The 17,408-nt window shown below is 39.1% G+C and overlaps 1 protein-coding gene across 3 annotated transcripts in view; it reads right to left on the minus strand.

The window, feature by feature from the left end:
* Positions 1-17,408, minus strand: part of CA10 (carbonic anhydrase 10) — a 791,040-nt gene that overhangs the window by 658,786 nt on the left and 114,846 nt on the right. For all 3 annotated transcript variants that reach the window (XM_070478462.1, XM_070478465.1, XM_070478463.1), the window contains exon 2: positions 13,200-13,274. In XM_070478462.1, coding sequence (XP_070334563.1) covers positions 13,200-13,274 — 75 coding nt within the window. The remainder of the gene's footprint in view (positions 1-13,199; positions 13,275-17,408) is intronic.

Consider the following 17,408-nt stretch of genomic DNA (forward strand, 5'->3'; position numbering starts at 1 on the left):
ACTGGTTCCCATATGTAGGAATGAGGGTCACTGTGGTAGACCAAATTCTAAGATGGCCCCATGATCCCTGTCTCCTGTACACATACCCTGTATAATCCCTCCAGCTCGAGCATGGAAGGGATTTGTATGTAGGGTGAAATTTCACCCCTGTGATTACACTACATGTGAAAGAAGGAAGGGATATTTTCAGATGTGAATGAGGTCCTCAACCTGTTCACTTTGAGTTGATCAAAAGAGATATTATCCTGAGCAGGCCTAAATTTTAAAAGAGAGTCCAAGACTTCTCAGAAGAGAAAGAAGAGATTCAAAGCAACACACTTTCCTTTTGGCCTTGAGACAATCAGCCATATGGTGAATTCCTATGGACCAGGGTAACTTATAGGAGTTGAGGGCCTCAGTCATATAACTGTAACTGAATTCTGCCAAGAAGGTGCATGAGCTTGCCCCAATGAGAATGCAGCTGGTCTGACACCTTCTCATGAGATCCTAAGCAGACCCAGCTAAACCATGACCAAATACCTGACCCAAGGAAACTGTGAGACAATAAATGTGCACTGATTTACATCACTAAATGTGTAGTAAATTTTATACAGCCATAGAAATCTATTATAGGCAGCATTTACTACATGGAGAAATGAAGGTCATGCATGACCCCAGGCAAGCCATTTTAGATGAACAAGGATCTTTACCAACGAGTGTGATTCCCTTCCTAGGAGGACTGCTAAAAGAAAAGAGAGTTCAAGTTCCTTACAATGTCTGATAGGAGCCTTTCTTAAGTAAAGAAAACTGGCCATTTCAGCAAGGCTAAATTACAAATGGTTGGCAATAGATTATAATTAGCCTCATCTTCCAACAATCTTGAGGGGGTTTGTTTGTTTGTTTTTTGTTTTTTAAATACCCAACAAGCCAGGGGTGAAAAGTGCTTATTGGGAAAATGTATTGTCTGGGAGAACAATTTTTACTTAATTTTAGAGAAGGCACTGGTATAATGAGCCAAAACAACCTCCTAATGCAATCCTAATCAGAAACAAAGATTTAAACTTCTCTATTAACCATCCAGATGGTTAGAAACTCAATCTCATGATCCCTTCTTGATTGCCAGATCTCTGAGAAAGAGTAAATTGATTATAACTGTTTACTGACTTCCCATTATTCCTAAGATCTCTTTTATTTATTTATTTATTTTTTGATCGAAGGCTAAATGCTTTACAAAATTTTATTAGTTTCTGCCAAAGATCAACATGAATCAATTGTGGCCCACACTAAGTGTGATCTGGCTCCTGACCATCTCCAGTCTCAAACCACTTTACTTCTGTCACTCTGCACTCCGGCCACAGTAAAGTTTGTTCTTTTTCCTATATATGTCATGTCCATGTATTCAGGCTCACTCCTTTGCCTGAGCACTTTTCTAGGCACACTCTTCACTGCTGCTGTCCCTTCTACACTTCCAGTTTCAGCTTCCCATGGCTTTTTCAGGAATGTCTTCCATTATTTCCAGACTATTCTTGCTGTACTTCTCTAAATCCTTTATAGAATGTAGAGCAGTTTGTAATGATGTGTTTATTTTGCTTGTGATTCTTTTTCTTTATATCTGGCAACAATTCTGCTCTAATCCAAATTGATTTAGCAAATATTGAGCCCCTGCTGTACACAACATTTGCACAGTGACCTGGAGGAGTAGGGGTAGAAGGAAATGAGGTTCCTGCTTCTAGAAGCTGGACCCACCACAGGGTCCTTGTTGCCACTCTATTATAATAGCTCATGTCTCCTGCATCTCTCACCCCAAATTCTCTACTGATTTCAACACCTCCCTTGGTGCCCCAGCACCCTGAGGGTAAATTCCAAGCTCCAACTGGTAAGGCCTTCCATCACCAGGCTCCTGCTGCCCTCTTGGCCCTGATTCCCCTGAGCCTTTTGATTCCAGTGATCCTCTCTTCCCAGCCTTCAGAACTTTGCCCATCTGGAACACCCTCTGTGCTCTCTCAGACCAGGAAGCCCCAAACACCCTTAATGGCAATCGTCAAAAATATTATAAGGTTATGGACACTTAGATATCCCTCTCCCAGTAAGCTCAGTTCACTGAGGTCATAGTGGGCCTTTTTTGTGTCTTTACCCACCAAGAGCCAAGGATGGTGATGCTGAAATCAGGTGTCCAAAGAGAGCTTGCTGGATGAGTGAGTTCAAGAACCCACATCCAGTTACCTGGGAGTGATCTTTTGGACATGGTAGAATGGAAGAGGTTTTTTTGTTTTTGTTTGTTTGTTTGTTTTTTGTTTGTTTGTTTGTTTTTGCCTGCTCTAGGTTCCATAAAGTTGGGAAAATATATACCACAAGTGTCTTGTTTTAAAGATTTAAAATGGAGTCAAACCCTCAGATTTTGATGCCCTAGTTGGAAAAGAGAGAAGAAAATTCCCTACCCAAACACTGCTATGTGAAGAAGGTGGTAAGGGTGAGAGACTGCTTATTATTATTAGAGACTAACTCTCTCACTAGACTGTAAGCTCCAAGAAGTTAGAAGCAGTGCCTTTTTAAATGTCCAATTCCTGGCACAGACTCTCCCCTATAAGTATGCTCAGTTTTTCTACTGCTTTGGATAAATGGATTGTGAACAGATAGTATTCTGCACAAGTTTTCTGAAATGTGCTAAATGTGTATATATTTATCCTAAATTTTAAACATGTTACCTGTATGTCACAAGATAAATTTCATGCTGAATCTTTCAATAATATAATTAATTTAAAAATTATTGGGTTTTTTGTTTGCTCGTTTGTTTTGGTTTTGGTTTTCATTGTCAACATAGGTGCATGCCATCTTTTGCTTGGATGATTTAAAAAATCACCTCATGGATCTTTATGCCTTTGATATTCTCATTGAAATACAGTACACCTCCATTACTGTCACCATAGCTGAATTTTTATTCATTTTTTCTTCCAGTTTTATTGAGATATAATTGACATACAGCAGTGTATAAGTTTAGGTATACTGCATAATGATTTGACTTACATATACTGCAAAGTGCTTATCACAATAAGTATGGTGAATATACATCATTTCATATAGATGCAAAATTAAAGAAATTGAAAAAATATTTCTCAGACATCTATAATGTGAATGTTAGTACCCTTGATGCTGTTTCCAAGGTCTTTTATATTGTCTTCATTTATGTTTTCCTTTTTGTTCAATTCCAGTGATTTCCCTTTCCATGTTTTCCAACTCTGAATTGTTCCTCTCTATCACCTAGTCTTCTGTTGATTTCTTCTAGCATACTTTTATTTCAGCTGTTTGGTTCTTTTTTTTTACATTTTCCAACTTATTTACATTTTTAACACTTGTTAAAATTTCTAACTTCTCACTTTGTTTATCCATTCTTCTTCCAAGTTCTTTGAACAGCTTTGTGATCATTACCTTGAGCTCTATTATGTTATCTTTATTTCACTTAATTCCTCTTTGGTCTTATTTTGTTCTTTCATTTGGAATATAGTCCTCCGTTGACTAATTTTGCTTAATTTGCTGTTTTTATTTCTATGCATTTGGAAAGTCGTTTGTATTTCCCAGCTACGGAGAAATGGCTTTTTGTAGGAGACATCTCAGGTATCCCAGCAGCACACTCACCTTTAGTCAAAGAGCTATATGCTCTAGGTGTGCCCTGTATGGGTTGAATGTTGCCAGTCCTGCCTAGTGAGGAGGTTGCCAGTCACTGGTGGTCAGGGCTGGGTCATGAAGTGGCCAGCTGCAGAGTCCTAGGGTTCCTGGGGTTAGTGCTGCCACAGTGGTAGCTGGATCCATGTCCCAAGGTTGCAGAGCCCAGGGGGCCTTGGAGATGGTGCTTGTCCACTGGTGATGAGACTTGTCCTGCAGCTAATAATGCCTGTGAACTGGTGTGCAGGACAGGGTCCTGGGCACTCTGGCATAAGGGCTGGTTTTTTGGATGGCTGTGGGCTTACAGAGTCTTTACGGCAGCCAACCTACTGATGGGCAGGGACAATCATAGTACTAACAGGCTACAGAGAGGATTCCAAAATGGCACTGCCAGAATCAGTGTAATTCTGGTAGAATGAGCTTCCAAAACTGACTGCTGCCAGTGTCCATGTTCCCAGGGTGAGTCCCAGTTGTTCCTGCCTCCCTGGGAGACTCTCCAGGGTCAGCAGGTGTATTTGACCCAGATTCTTTCAAATTACTGTTTCTTCCCTGGGTCCTGGAGTATGTGAGATTTTGTGTGGGCCCTTTAAGGGTGGACTATATTTCCCACAGTCCACTGATGCTCCCAAAAGTCAGCCCTGTTGGTTTTCAAAGTAAAATATTCTAGGGGCTCATCTTCATGGTGCAGAACCCCCAGGCTGGGGAGTCCAAAGTGGGATTGGATTCCTTGCTCCTTGAGGAACACTTCTGCAACTGTAATTATTCTCCTATCTATGGATTGTCCACCTGGGGGTATGGGTCTCAACTGTACTGAGTCTCTGCTCACACCACCACCACCACCCATCTGTCTTGTCATTCTTTCTTGACATCTTTAGTTATATATCTTTTATGCTAGTCTTCTAGTCTTTTTCATTAATAGTTGCATTATAAATAGTTATAATTCTGTCTTGTCCATGGCCATTTGACACATAGCTGGATTTAAAAAACATATTTGATTATGTCTCTTCAGAGCTTAAAAATGTCTTATAATTCTTCTACTTAAAAAAAAAAAAAATCCTTTTAATAGGAGAATTATAAGACCTTTTTAAAGCTCTGAAGAGACATAATAGATAGCCAACGGGAATTCGCTGTATGTCTCAGGAAACTCAAACAGGGGCTCTGTATAAACCTAGAGGCATGGGATGGGGAGGGAGATGGGAGGGAGTTTCACAAGGGAGGGGACATATGTATACCTATGGCTGATTCATGTTGAGGTTTGACAGAAAACAGCAAGATTCCGTAAAGCAATTATCCTTCAATAAAAAACAAATTAATTTAAAAAAAAAAACAAAACAAAACTGTGTCTAAGATCTTGAACATGGAACATAAAGTTTCACAGTGTGGCCCCTGATAACACTGCTAACCCTCTAGCTCATCATATTCCACTGTGTACCCTGCCTTTTAGAGACTTAGAGGTACCCACCACTCCCCAAACCCAAAGTAAATTTTCACTCTTCTTTGCCAATGCTGTTTACTCTGATATCCTCACATTCTCCTCTTTATTCACTTTGGATAAACCTGAAGATTGTCAACACCCAGTTCCAAAATACTTCCTTTCTTTCCCCATATACCAAGAAATGTAAATCTCAAAGAATGCTTTGGGCTGCAAGTAAAGGAAAAACTAACTCAAAGTGGCTCCAATGATAAGATGTTTTGTTATCTTATAAAAAAAAAAAATGCTGAGGCAATCCAATGGTTAATTCAATGCTCAAGAGGGCCATAAAAGATCTAAATTATTTCCAACTTTCTGCTCTGGCATCTTTAGTGTAGCTTTTGCTCCCAAGTTGTTCAGCAGACATCCCCTCTCAAGCAATGAATAGAAATAGTTATCATATGTTCATACCTATGTTAGTGTATTAGTGTATTAGAGTGTCCCAGAGAAACAGAGGAGAAGGAAATGGCAACCCATTCCAGTGTTCTTGCCTGGAGAATCCCAGGGACGGGGGAGCCTGGTGGGCTGCCGTCTATGGGGTCTCACAGAGTCAGACACGACTGAAGCGACTTAGCAGCAGCAGCAACAGAAGCAGAGAAACAGAAAAAACAGAATGTTCATGTTTGTGTGTGTGTGTGTGTGCGTGCATGTATGTGTCCACAGAGAGAGAGATTTCAAGGAACTGATTCACAAGATTATGCATAATGACATATCCAAAATTTTAGGCCATCCTAAATTGATAGGCCATCAGTTTGGAGCAGCTGCTGTTGCAACTGAAGGCCAAAAACTTCTTCAAGCACAATTTCCCTCAGCCTTTTTCTCTTAAAGTCGACAGCGGATTGGATGAAGCCCACTAACATTATGGAGGTAATATGCTTTATTCAGGGTCTACCAATGAAATTGTTAATCTCATTTTTAAAATATATTCATAGATACATCTAGAATAATGTTTGATCAAATATCTGGGTACTGTAGACTAACCAATTTTACACATAAAATTGGCCTTCATGACATCTAAATCAATTACTGTCAACAAAGAGGCTGAAAGCACCATGACTGGTGTAGATATCAGCCAAGAAAAACATTTTTGGGACTGGGAAGGTCTCCATCCCTGAGTTCACGACCATGTGGAGGCAAACACTCAAATAAAATGGGGCTCTGTCTGTAAGGCAAAATGAGTGATGCTGGATGAAGCATAGAATTAAGCAAGTAAACAACAAAGTCTGTCGAACACCAGGCAGAATGAATCCCAACTCTTTATGGCCTCCTTTACATGTCCTGTAAGTCCTGTTAGAACCCTTATACTAAGTCATGGTTTTATGGTTTATCTTCTTCTTTAGGGTGTGGGTTTACCCTTATATAAGATCCATGTACAGTTAGATTTTTAACAACAGCCCCACACATGTGCTCAGTATCAGCTGGCTACTTCTTAAGTACTGTTGAAACAGGCAAAATGGGATATTCCAATGCTAACTCAACCTTATTTTGGCCATTGCCACAGAAATCATGTATTTTTCTCTACCACAATCTTCATAAAAATCACAGATTTACATTAATTCAACTGATAATTATTTCTGGACATTTGTAAAAATTCATGGGACAATAGATATTTTCCAAATAATCCAGTCATATGAGGGTCTATTTTCTTTTACACATTGATAATCTAAAAAGAAAAAAAAAAAAAGTCCCAGCAGCAAAGTAAAGAACACTCTTAAGCTTATATTTAGTAATGATAATAAGAGAAAAAGGGTTCATTGACCAAAGCACCAATTCAGATAAAGTGAGTAGTCTGGAGTTTGTCAAATATTAGAGCCTCAGGTCCAATTACTTAACTCATAAATTCCATGACTCATCTTTTTAAAGAGATCTGAAGTTCCCAAAAGTTTAAAATATTTTAAACAGAAGAACTATATTTTTTTTAAAAAAATCCTATGATGCAAAAAACCATTATAGCATCCAGTCCCATCAATTCCTGGCAAATAGATGGGGAAACAATGGAAACAGTGACAGACTCTATTTTCTTGGGCTCCAAAATCACTGCAAATGGTGAAGACAGCCATGAAATTAAAAGACACTTGCTCCTTGGAAAAGCTATGCCCAACCTAGATAGCATTTTAAAAAGCAGAGGCATCACTTTGCCAACAAAGGTCCATCTACTCAAAGCTATGGTTTTTCCAGTAGTCATGTATGGATATGAGAGTTGGACTATAAAGAAAGCTGAGTCCTGAAGAATTGGTGCTTTTGAACTGTGGTGTTGGAGAAGACTCTTGAGAGTCCCTCTGGCTACAAGGAGATTGAGCAAATCAATCCTAAAGGAAATCAGTACTGAATATTCACTGGAAGGACTGATGCTGAAGCTGAAACTCCAATACTTTAGCCACCTGACGCAAAAGACCTGATACTGGGAAAGACTGAATGCAGGAAGAGAAGGGGACGACAGAGGATGAGATAGTTGGAAGGCATTGCCAACTCAATGGACATGAGATTGAGCAAGCTCCAGGAGCTGGTGATGGACAGGAAAACCTGGCGTGCTGCAGTCCATGAGATCACAAAGAGTCAGACACGACTGAGCATCTGAACTGAACTGAAAAGTTTAGAAAACGAGGTCATCGGATAACAGTCTTTACCAAGAAGCTAAAGTGCTTTGGGACTCCTAAATCTAAGGATGGTGAAGTTACCTCTTTGATGACCACTGTCATCAAAGACACTTTGAGCTCACAAATTCAAGGAATATTTACTAAGCACCTTGCATGTTCTAACATCATGAGAGACCCTCACTTGCATGATTACATTTTTCAGTGTATGGTTCTCTTTCTCAAACAGAGAAGTATTAAATATCTAATTATGTTGTTAGGTAAAATAATGATAATAATGCCAACAGTAACTGACTGGTATTGACTCACCGCATGCACCAGACACTTTACCTATATTATATAATTTAATCCTCACAAAACATTGTAAGAATGATTTTTCCCTTATTTCTATTCTAACAGACGAAGAACCCAGGAGACTGAGAGTTGGTAGGCAACTTGCTGACAGTTCTACCAGAAAGAAGCCATAGAAACCAGATTAAACTGCAGGTCTGTCCAACTCCAGAGTCCATGCTCATAACTCCACATCTTACTGCTTCCCATGTAGCAGGTTTTATACATATTAACTCATTTTAAAACTGGAAATGAGGGAAACTTAGATTCTTTTAAATCAGTGCATGAAGAAAAGATAAAACTTCTCCTGTGGTCGTCTTAAAAGCACCAACTCAAAACACAGACTTGAGTACATGTAAAGAAAGAATGTGTAAACAGAGGGTGAAAAAGGAAAAAATAAGACTGGGGCAAGGGGACTACCTTGGTATACAATGGTTAAGAATCTGCCTTGTAATGCAGGAGACATAGTTTTGATCCCTGGTCACAGAGCTGAGATCCCACATGCCACAGAGCAACTAAGCCTGTGTGTTGCAATTATTGAGGCCATGCATTCTGCAGCCCGTTTGACAGAACTACATAATCCCTGTGTCCATGCCACAATTAATGAGCCTGAGTGCCACAGCTAGAGTCCGTGTGCCACAGTGAAAGATCCCACATGATACAAGGAAGATCTCGAGTGTTGCAACTAAGACCCAATGCAGCCAAATAAGAAATTTTATTTATTTTTTAAATATGGGACAAAGGAGTGCAGTTCAAGATGGCGGAGTAGAAAGATGTGCATTCATCTTCTGAGAGAGCACCAAAATTGCAACTAGCTTTTGAGCAACCATCGATAAGGTGATGGGAACCCACCAAAGAAAGATACCCCATATCCAAAGACAAAGAAGAAGCTGCAGCAAGATGGTAGGAGAAGCACAATCATGATAAAATCAAACCCTATACCTGCCAGGTAGGTGACCCACAAACTGCAGAACAATAATACCGAAGACATTCTCCCACTCTTTTGAAAGTTGTGAACCCCACATCAGGCTTCCCAGCCTAGGGATCTGACAAAGGGTCCGGGAATCCTCAGGGAATCGGATGTTAAAGACGAGAGGGGTTTGATTATAGGACTTCCACAGGACTGGCCTAAACAGAGACTCCACTCTTGGAGGACACAAATAAAATCTTGCATGTACCAAGACTCAGAGGAAAGAAGCAATGACTCCCCAGGAGACTGAACCAAAACTACCTGCTAGTATTGAAGGGTCTCCTGTTGGGATGTGGGTAGGCAGGGGCTCACCATAGGGACAGGGGCATTGGCAGCAGCAGGCTGGGAAGTTCTCCCTTGGTGTAAGCCCTTTTGGAAGTTGCAACTAACATTACCATAAAGCCATTAGACCTCAGGGCTAAAAGATCTCAAGCCAAACAACTAGCAGGGAGGGAGCACAACCCCACCTATCAACAAACCCCACCTATCAACAAACAGTTGGATTAAACCTTCACTGAGCATGGCCCTGCCCACCAGAGCAAGATCCGGTTTTTCCCACTGCCAGTCCCTCCCATGAGGAAGCTTGCACAAGGCTCTTAGCCTCCTCCATCAGAGGGGAGACAGACAAAGCAAGAAGAGCCACAGTCCCACAGTGGTTAAAATAAAAACCATATTACAGAAAGTCGGTCAACAAGAAAAAGCAGAACATTATGTCTCAGATGAAGAGACAAGATAAAACTCCAGAAAAACAATGAAATGAAGTGGAGATAGGCAACCTTCCAAAAAAAATAATTCAGAATAATGATAGTAAAGATAATCCAGGATCTCAGGGAAACAATGGAGAAGATGCAAGAAATGCTTACCAAAGACCTAGAACAACTGAAGAACAAATAAACAGAGATGAATAAGACATTGGAAGGAACCCATAGCAAAATACCCAAGGCAGAAGAATGAATAAGTGACCTGGAGGACAGAATGATGGAAATCACTACCACAGAACAGAATATAGAAAAAAGAATGAAAAGAAATGAAGACATCATAAGAGACCTCTGGAACAACATTAAACACACCAACATTCACATTTTAGGGGTCCCAGGGGGAAAAGAGAGAGATGGGACCTGAGAAAAATAATTGAAGAGATAACAGCTGAACTCTTCCCTAACATGGGAAAGGAAATGGTTAATCAAGTCTAGGAAGCATAAGAGTCCCAGGCTGGATAAGCCAAAAGAAGAATAAACCAAGACCACGGCAGTCAAACTGATGAAAATTAGAGACAAATATAAAATATTAAAAGCACAAAGGGAAAAAGAACAAAAAATATACAAGGGAACCCCATCAGGCTATCAGCTGATTTCTCAGCAGAAACTCCACAAGCCAGAAGGGAATAGCATGACATATGAACCCACAACAAAGAATACTCTACCCAGCAAGACTTTCATTCAGATTTGATGGAGAAATCAAAAGTTTTCTAGGCAAGCAAAAGTTAAGAGAATTCAGCACCAACAAACCAACTTTACAACAAATGCTAAAATAATTTCTCTAGGCAGGAAACACAAGAGAAGGAAAGTATTTACACAAAAGAAATCCAATAAAATAAAGAAAAGAGTAATAGGATCATACATATGGAAAACTGCCTTAACTGTAAATGGACTAAATGCACCAACCAAAAGACATGGACTGGATGAGAAGATGAAAATATGTGCATGTATGCATTTCCACTTACCACATCACTCAGCTTGACTCCCCAAATTGTAAGTAATTATCTTATAGTTAGGTTAATCATGATTCCATTATTATTTGCAATTTTAATTATCTATTTGTCCCACTACTGATTGTGAAAACTCATAAACATCTCTTATTATTGTGACTATGTAACTATTACTCACATATTACCATTGTATCATGATTGGTCAACAGAAAACTAAAATAACTCTATACCACCAAAAGTAAGATTTAATAGAATAACCTGTAATCACTTTTTTCAAATCCAGATGCATATCAGAATTATCTTGAACATTTTTTAAAAATAAAAATGCCCAGGTATTTTTTTTTTTTTCTCCAGAGTTCCAGATACGTTTCTAATGAGCAGCCAAACAACTGAAATATACGATTATCTTTTAATTTTATCTAGTTTGTTTCACTTTTTCTATTTAATATTCAGTACTCCCATTTCATTTAGTTTATGTTTTCCAATTTCTCCATCTCTTCTTTTTATTTTTTTGATGTTCCTTCTCAAAACTTCATCAAGCATAGTAGAAAAGCTTTTGTATACATATTATGTATGTATAATATTTATATACACATGAATGTGAAATTCATGTGTATATATATTTTAGAAAACACATGAATTTTTGCCTAACTAAAACATTTATGACACTTTGACTCCGCTTGTTTGACTTACTATGAATACAATGCTAGATTTCTAATTAAAATAGATATGCAACAAACAACAGGGTTTTTACTGTATAGCATAGGGAAATGTAGCCAATATCTTGCAATAACCTATAATGGAAAATAATTTCAATATTAATATATGTATATTATGTATAAATGAATCACCTTACTGTGCACACGAAACATTGTAAGTCAACTATACTTCAATAATACATATATATATATATATATATATATATATATAAAAGTAAATGAATAAAGTAATTTTAAAAATATGGGGCAGAAAAGTAAAACTTTTCAGACTCTCCCCAGGATTATCCATGAGCATTTCAGTCAGTAGGGAGGATATTACTAGTTTAGCAAGACTTGCTATAACCTGGCAGAATGCCCTTTGTTGCTCTTACTTAATAATCACAAAGCATAAAAAATATCATTATAAATGCAATTTCCCAGATATCCTGAATATCAAAAGCAGATTTCTCAGCAAAAAAAAAAAATATATATATGCCAGCCTTCTAGCCACTGGAAAGGGATGCCCCCAATCATAAGTATAAACCATCATATAGCTCTGTCCTGTCATATGAACACAGTTATGTCAATCAAGTTATTGTAAGACTATTATTAGAAACATGATCATTTTCAGGTGAATTACTCAAGCCTAGTTTCTATGCCCACTGTACCAAGAAATAAATGTGCCCTAGTAAATTTATCAAGTTAATAATAGTAATTTATGAAACTAACTGGCAGTCAGCTGCCTTTCCCCTGGGCCATTCACTCTTCCTCCCCATGCCTGGTTTCCTCATATTGAAATTTGTGTCCCACAATACCAATGAGAAAAGTGAGGTTCAGAGGAGTGTAACAACTCTCTCAGCTCTGCACAGCTGATATAACGAAGTCTCCAGGACAGGGAAAGAAGACATAGCATCCAAGAATGAACCAGGTGGCCTGGGGGCACCACTCTTCCCACCTACCACCAACTGCAAAGACCTAAACTGATACTTGGGGTCCTCTATTTTCCGTGCCTGAGTTGGAACCCCATACTGACTCCATTTGAGAATTTTATTTCTTATCCTCTCACATATAAGCAGTTAAAAATACTTTGCAATATCTCACCTGCCTTCCTTTCCATCCTTCTCTTTAACATTCCTGCTCTTTTTCTTGCCTCTTTCCCTATGAAAGTCTTGAAGGAGCAGACTGAGGATTGTGAAGAGGATAAGAGCAGTAAGGGAAGACAAGGACCCTCCACCTTGTTTCAGAACTGAAGTTATGGCATGCTTCTGGCTCTAACCTGTCTTACAGATCTCTCCCCTCATGCTGACAGCATCCACTTGGCCTGTTACTTTTCATCTGATACTTGGCCCAACTAAGTCCTGACCATGAATAATACTAAAGTAACATCAGAGATAACATGCATCACAGTCAGCCTCACTGCTATGATCAGTCTTGCCAGACTACCTGTTTCCTTGACATTAAAAAAAAAAAAAAAAAAAAAAGCTCTTTCTCAACAAAATTTCAGCATACAGAACCTCAACCCTGACTCCTGCATCTCCCTGACAGAGCCGTCTGTAGGCGGAAGAACCTTAAGATATAAGCTCAAAAGAAAAAAACGCAGTATTGGTTAAATTGGCACTCATTTAATAAACTTTCTCTTAAGGCAGTATTGATTTAGCACCTAAATCAGACTATGGTGACTTATACAATAGATTCCATGCCATATAGCAAATGCAAAAATCTGGAAATAATAGATTTCATTCATATTACTTTCCTAAAAATAAAGTAAGAAGAATAAATGTGCATTTACCTGGGACAAAGCTTCCCTGGACCACCTCCTTGTATGCCCACCAGCCTTCGTGGATTTTTGGTGAATTCTGTTGAGCTAAAGGAAAAAACAAAGGAGAAAAGAGACTAAGATGATAGCAGAGAAGTACTGTATCCTCGTTGTCTGATAAAGAAGAGTGACTATACATAAAATAATCCTTTTCTACCCAAAAGTCAAACTACAGAATGGAACAGCAACCTCCCCCCTCCTTATTTTCAATGTGCTTACTAACCTGTAAAAATACTGTCATAAAGTTTTATTTTAAAAAACACTCAGGATATTTCTACTGAAGAGAAATAGTAAGGATGTATTTATGCCTATTTGAATTTCCCATCACTTATCTCTAACTCACCTCTTTCTTTTAACCTGCCCCCTACACATACGTACACACATACATCTATATAAGGAAGACCTATCAGTCTGACTGAAGAATCAATTCAAGAAATGCCATTTAAAAAGAAGCAAAAGGGAGCCCCTGAATAATTAAAAATGTTCCAACTGACAAAAGCAAAACTGAAAGACTCTGTTATACCAAGAGAATTGCAAAACACTTTGACCTCTGTCCATTTCCATTCATTGTGTCTTCAGCTACTCATTCATTAAGATATGGCATTATATAAGATTTTAGCAGGCAGCAAGACAGTCAGACCATCTGAATCAAGTCTCTTATGATGGAACGGCACAGTTTTGTTAGCTTTCTTTGACATGCATTGAGAACGATCCAAATTCACCCTGCAAAAATCAGTTAGGCTAATCAGGGCCCACTGGATGATATCAAATACAAAACATGATAGGTACAGATTAGAATTGAAGAATACAAAGGCTTTCACATAGTACATCCTTAAATTCCCATTTAAATTGGCAATTTGGAAAACAGGGCAGTACAACAAAGGAAACTATAAGCAAGGTGAAAAGACAGCCCTCAGATTGGGAGAAAATAATAGCAAACGAAGCAACAGACAAAGGATTAATCTCAAGAATATACAAGCAACTCCTCCAGCTCAACTCCAGAAAAATAAATGACCCAATCAAAAAATGGGCCAAAGAACTAAACAGACATTTCTCCAGGGAAGACATACAGATGGCTAAAAAATACATGAAAAGATGCTCAACATCACTCATTATCAGAGAAATGCAAATCAAAACCACAATGAGGTACCATTACACGCCAGTCAGGATGGCTGCTATCCAAAAGTCTACAAGCAATAAATGCTGGAGAGGGTGTGGAGAAAAGGGAACCCTCTTACACTGTTGGTGGGAATGCAAATTAGTACAGCCACTATGGAAAACAGTGTGGAGATTTCTTAAAAAGCTGGAAATAGAACTGCCATATGACCCAGCAATCCCACTTCTGGGCATACACACCGAGGAAACCAGATCTGAAAGAGACACGTGCACCCCAATGTTCATCACAGCACTGTTTATAATAGCCAGGACATGGAAGCAACCTAGATGCCCATCAGCAGACGAATGGATGAGGAAGCTGTAGTACATATACACCATGGAATATTACTCAGCCATTAAAAAGAATTCATTTGAATCAGTTCTAATGAGATGGATGAAACTGGAGCCCATTATACAGAGCGAAGTAAGCCAGAAAGATAAAGACCATTACAGTATACTAACACATATATATGGAATTTAGAAAGATGGTAACGATAGCCCTGTATGCAAAACCGAAAAAGAGACTCAGATGTATAGAACTGACTTGTGGACTCTGGGAGAAGGCGAGGGTGGGATGTTTCTAGAGAACAGCATCGAAACATGTATATTATCTAGCGTGAAACAGATCACCAGCCCAGGTTGGATGCATGAGACAAGTGCTCGGGCCTGGTGCACTGGGAAGACCCAGAGGGATCAGGTGGAGAGGGAGGTGGGAGGGGGGATCGGGATGGGGAACACATGTAAATCCATGGCTGATTCATGTCAATGTATGACAAAACCCACTACAATATTGTAAAGTAATTAGCCTCCAACTAATAAAAAAAAAAATACATTGCAAAAGTAAAAAAAAAAAAATTGCATTAAGAAATAAAGAAATTTAAAAAAAGTGGTGGAGCAGCCTATATCACTTTTACTCAAAAGGCTTAAAATGAGATTATAGTTAAAAGGCTCAATGGTACCTGAAGTTGAAAATGAAGAAAAGGCAAGTCCTTAACATCAATGATTCTGAAGCTGGTATTCTAGAATCACTACAATTGCCATTCAGTCTGATCTTATGAGCTTTACAAAATTTCTGTCTGCCTGCTGTTCCCAAGGATACGACAAATACCACATTTATTGTTCTCTCCATACTTTTGATGTACCTTCCCCCTGCCCCGACCCCACCTACTGTAATCCCTCATCTCCCTGAATTTCAGAACATTCAGGTCAGTTCAGTCTCTCAGTCGTGGCTGACTCTTTGCAACCCCATGGACTGCAGCATGCCAGGGGTCCCTGTCCATCACCAACTCCCAGAGTTTACCCAAACTCATGTCCATTGAATCGATGACACCATCCAACCATCTCATCCTCTGTTGTTCCCTTCTCCTCCAGCCATCAATCTTTCCCACCATCAGGGTCTTTTCAAATGAGTCAGTTCTTCACATCATGTGGACAAATTATTGGAGTTTCACCTTCAGCATCAGTCCTTGCAATGAATATTCAGGATGGATTTCCTTTAGAAGGGACTGTTGGATCTCCTTGCAGTCCAAGGAACTCTCAAGAGTCTTCTCCAACACCACAGTTCAAAAGCATCAATTCTTTGGTGTTCAACTTTCTTTACAGTCCAACTCTCACATCCATACATGACCAATGGAAAAACCATAGCTTTGACTAGATGGACCTTTGTTGGCAAAGTAAGGCCTCTACTTTTTAATATGCTGTCTGGGTTGGTGGTAGCTTTTCTTCGAAGCAGCAAGTGTCTTTTAATTTCTTGGCTGCAGTCACCATCTCCAGGGATTATGAAGCTCAAAAAAATAAAGTGTGTCATTGTTTCCATCATTGCTTCATCTATTTGCCATGGAGTAATGGGACCAGATGCCATGATCTTAAGTATCCTGAATGTTGAGTTTTAAGCCAACTTCTTCACTCTCCTCTTTCAATTTCATCAAGAGGCTCTTTGGGCACTCCTTGTTTTCTGCCATAAGGGTGGTGTCATCTGCATATCTGAGGTTATTGATATTTCTCCCAGCAATCTTGATTCCAGCCCAGCAATCTTGCTTCATCCAGCCCAGCATTTCTCATGATGCACTCTGCATGTAAGTTAAATAAGCAGGGTGACAATACCTTGAGGTACTCCTTTCCCGATTTGGAACTTGTCCATTGTTTCATGTCCAGTTCTGACTCTAGCTTCCTGACCTGCATACATTTTATTCAGGAGGCAGGTCAGGTGGTCTATTATTCCCATCTCTTGAAGAATTTTCCACAGTTTGTTGTGATCCACACAGTCAAAGGCTTTGGCATAGTCAATAAAGCAGAAGTATATATTTTTCTGGAACCCCCTTGCTTTTTAGATGATCCAACAGATGTTGGCAATTTGATTTCTGGTTCCTCTGCCTTTTCTAAAACCATCTTGAACATCTGGAAGTTCATGGTTCACATACTGTTGAAGCCTGGCTTCGAGAATTTTGAGCATTACTTTGCTAGCATGTGAGATAAGTGCAATTGTGTGGTAGTTTGAGCATTCTTTGGTATTGTCTTTCTTTGGGATTGGAATGAAAAATGACCTTTTCCAGTCCTGTGGCCACTGCTCAGTTTTCCAAATTTACTGGCATATTGAGTGCAGCACTTTCTCAGCATCAACCTATAGGGTTTGAAATAGCTCAACTGGAATTCCATCACCTCCACTAGCTTTGTTCATAGTGATGCTTCCTAAGGCCCACTTGACTTCACATTCCAGGATGTCTGGCTCTAGGTGAGTGATCACACATCATGATGATCAGGGTCATAAAAATCTTTTTTGTATAGTTCTATTTATCTTGCCACCTCTTCTTAATATCTTCTACTTCTGTTAGGTCCATACCATTCTATTCTTTATTTTTCCCATCTTTGCATGAAATATTCCCTAGGTATCTCTAATTTTCTTGAAGAGATCTCTAGTCTTTCCCATGGTATTGTTTTCCTCTGTTTCTTTGCACTGATCACTGACGGAACGCTTTCTTCTCTCTCCTTGCTATTCTTTGGAATTCTGCATTCAGATGGGTATATCTT

This window comes from Odocoileus virginianus, chromosome 17, assembly GCF_023699985.2.
Source record: "Odocoileus virginianus isolate 20LAN1187 ecotype Illinois chromosome 17, Ovbor_1.2, whole genome shotgun sequence".
Classification (NCBI taxonomy): Eukaryota; Metazoa; Chordata; class Mammalia; order Artiodactyla; family Cervidae; genus Odocoileus; species Odocoileus virginianus.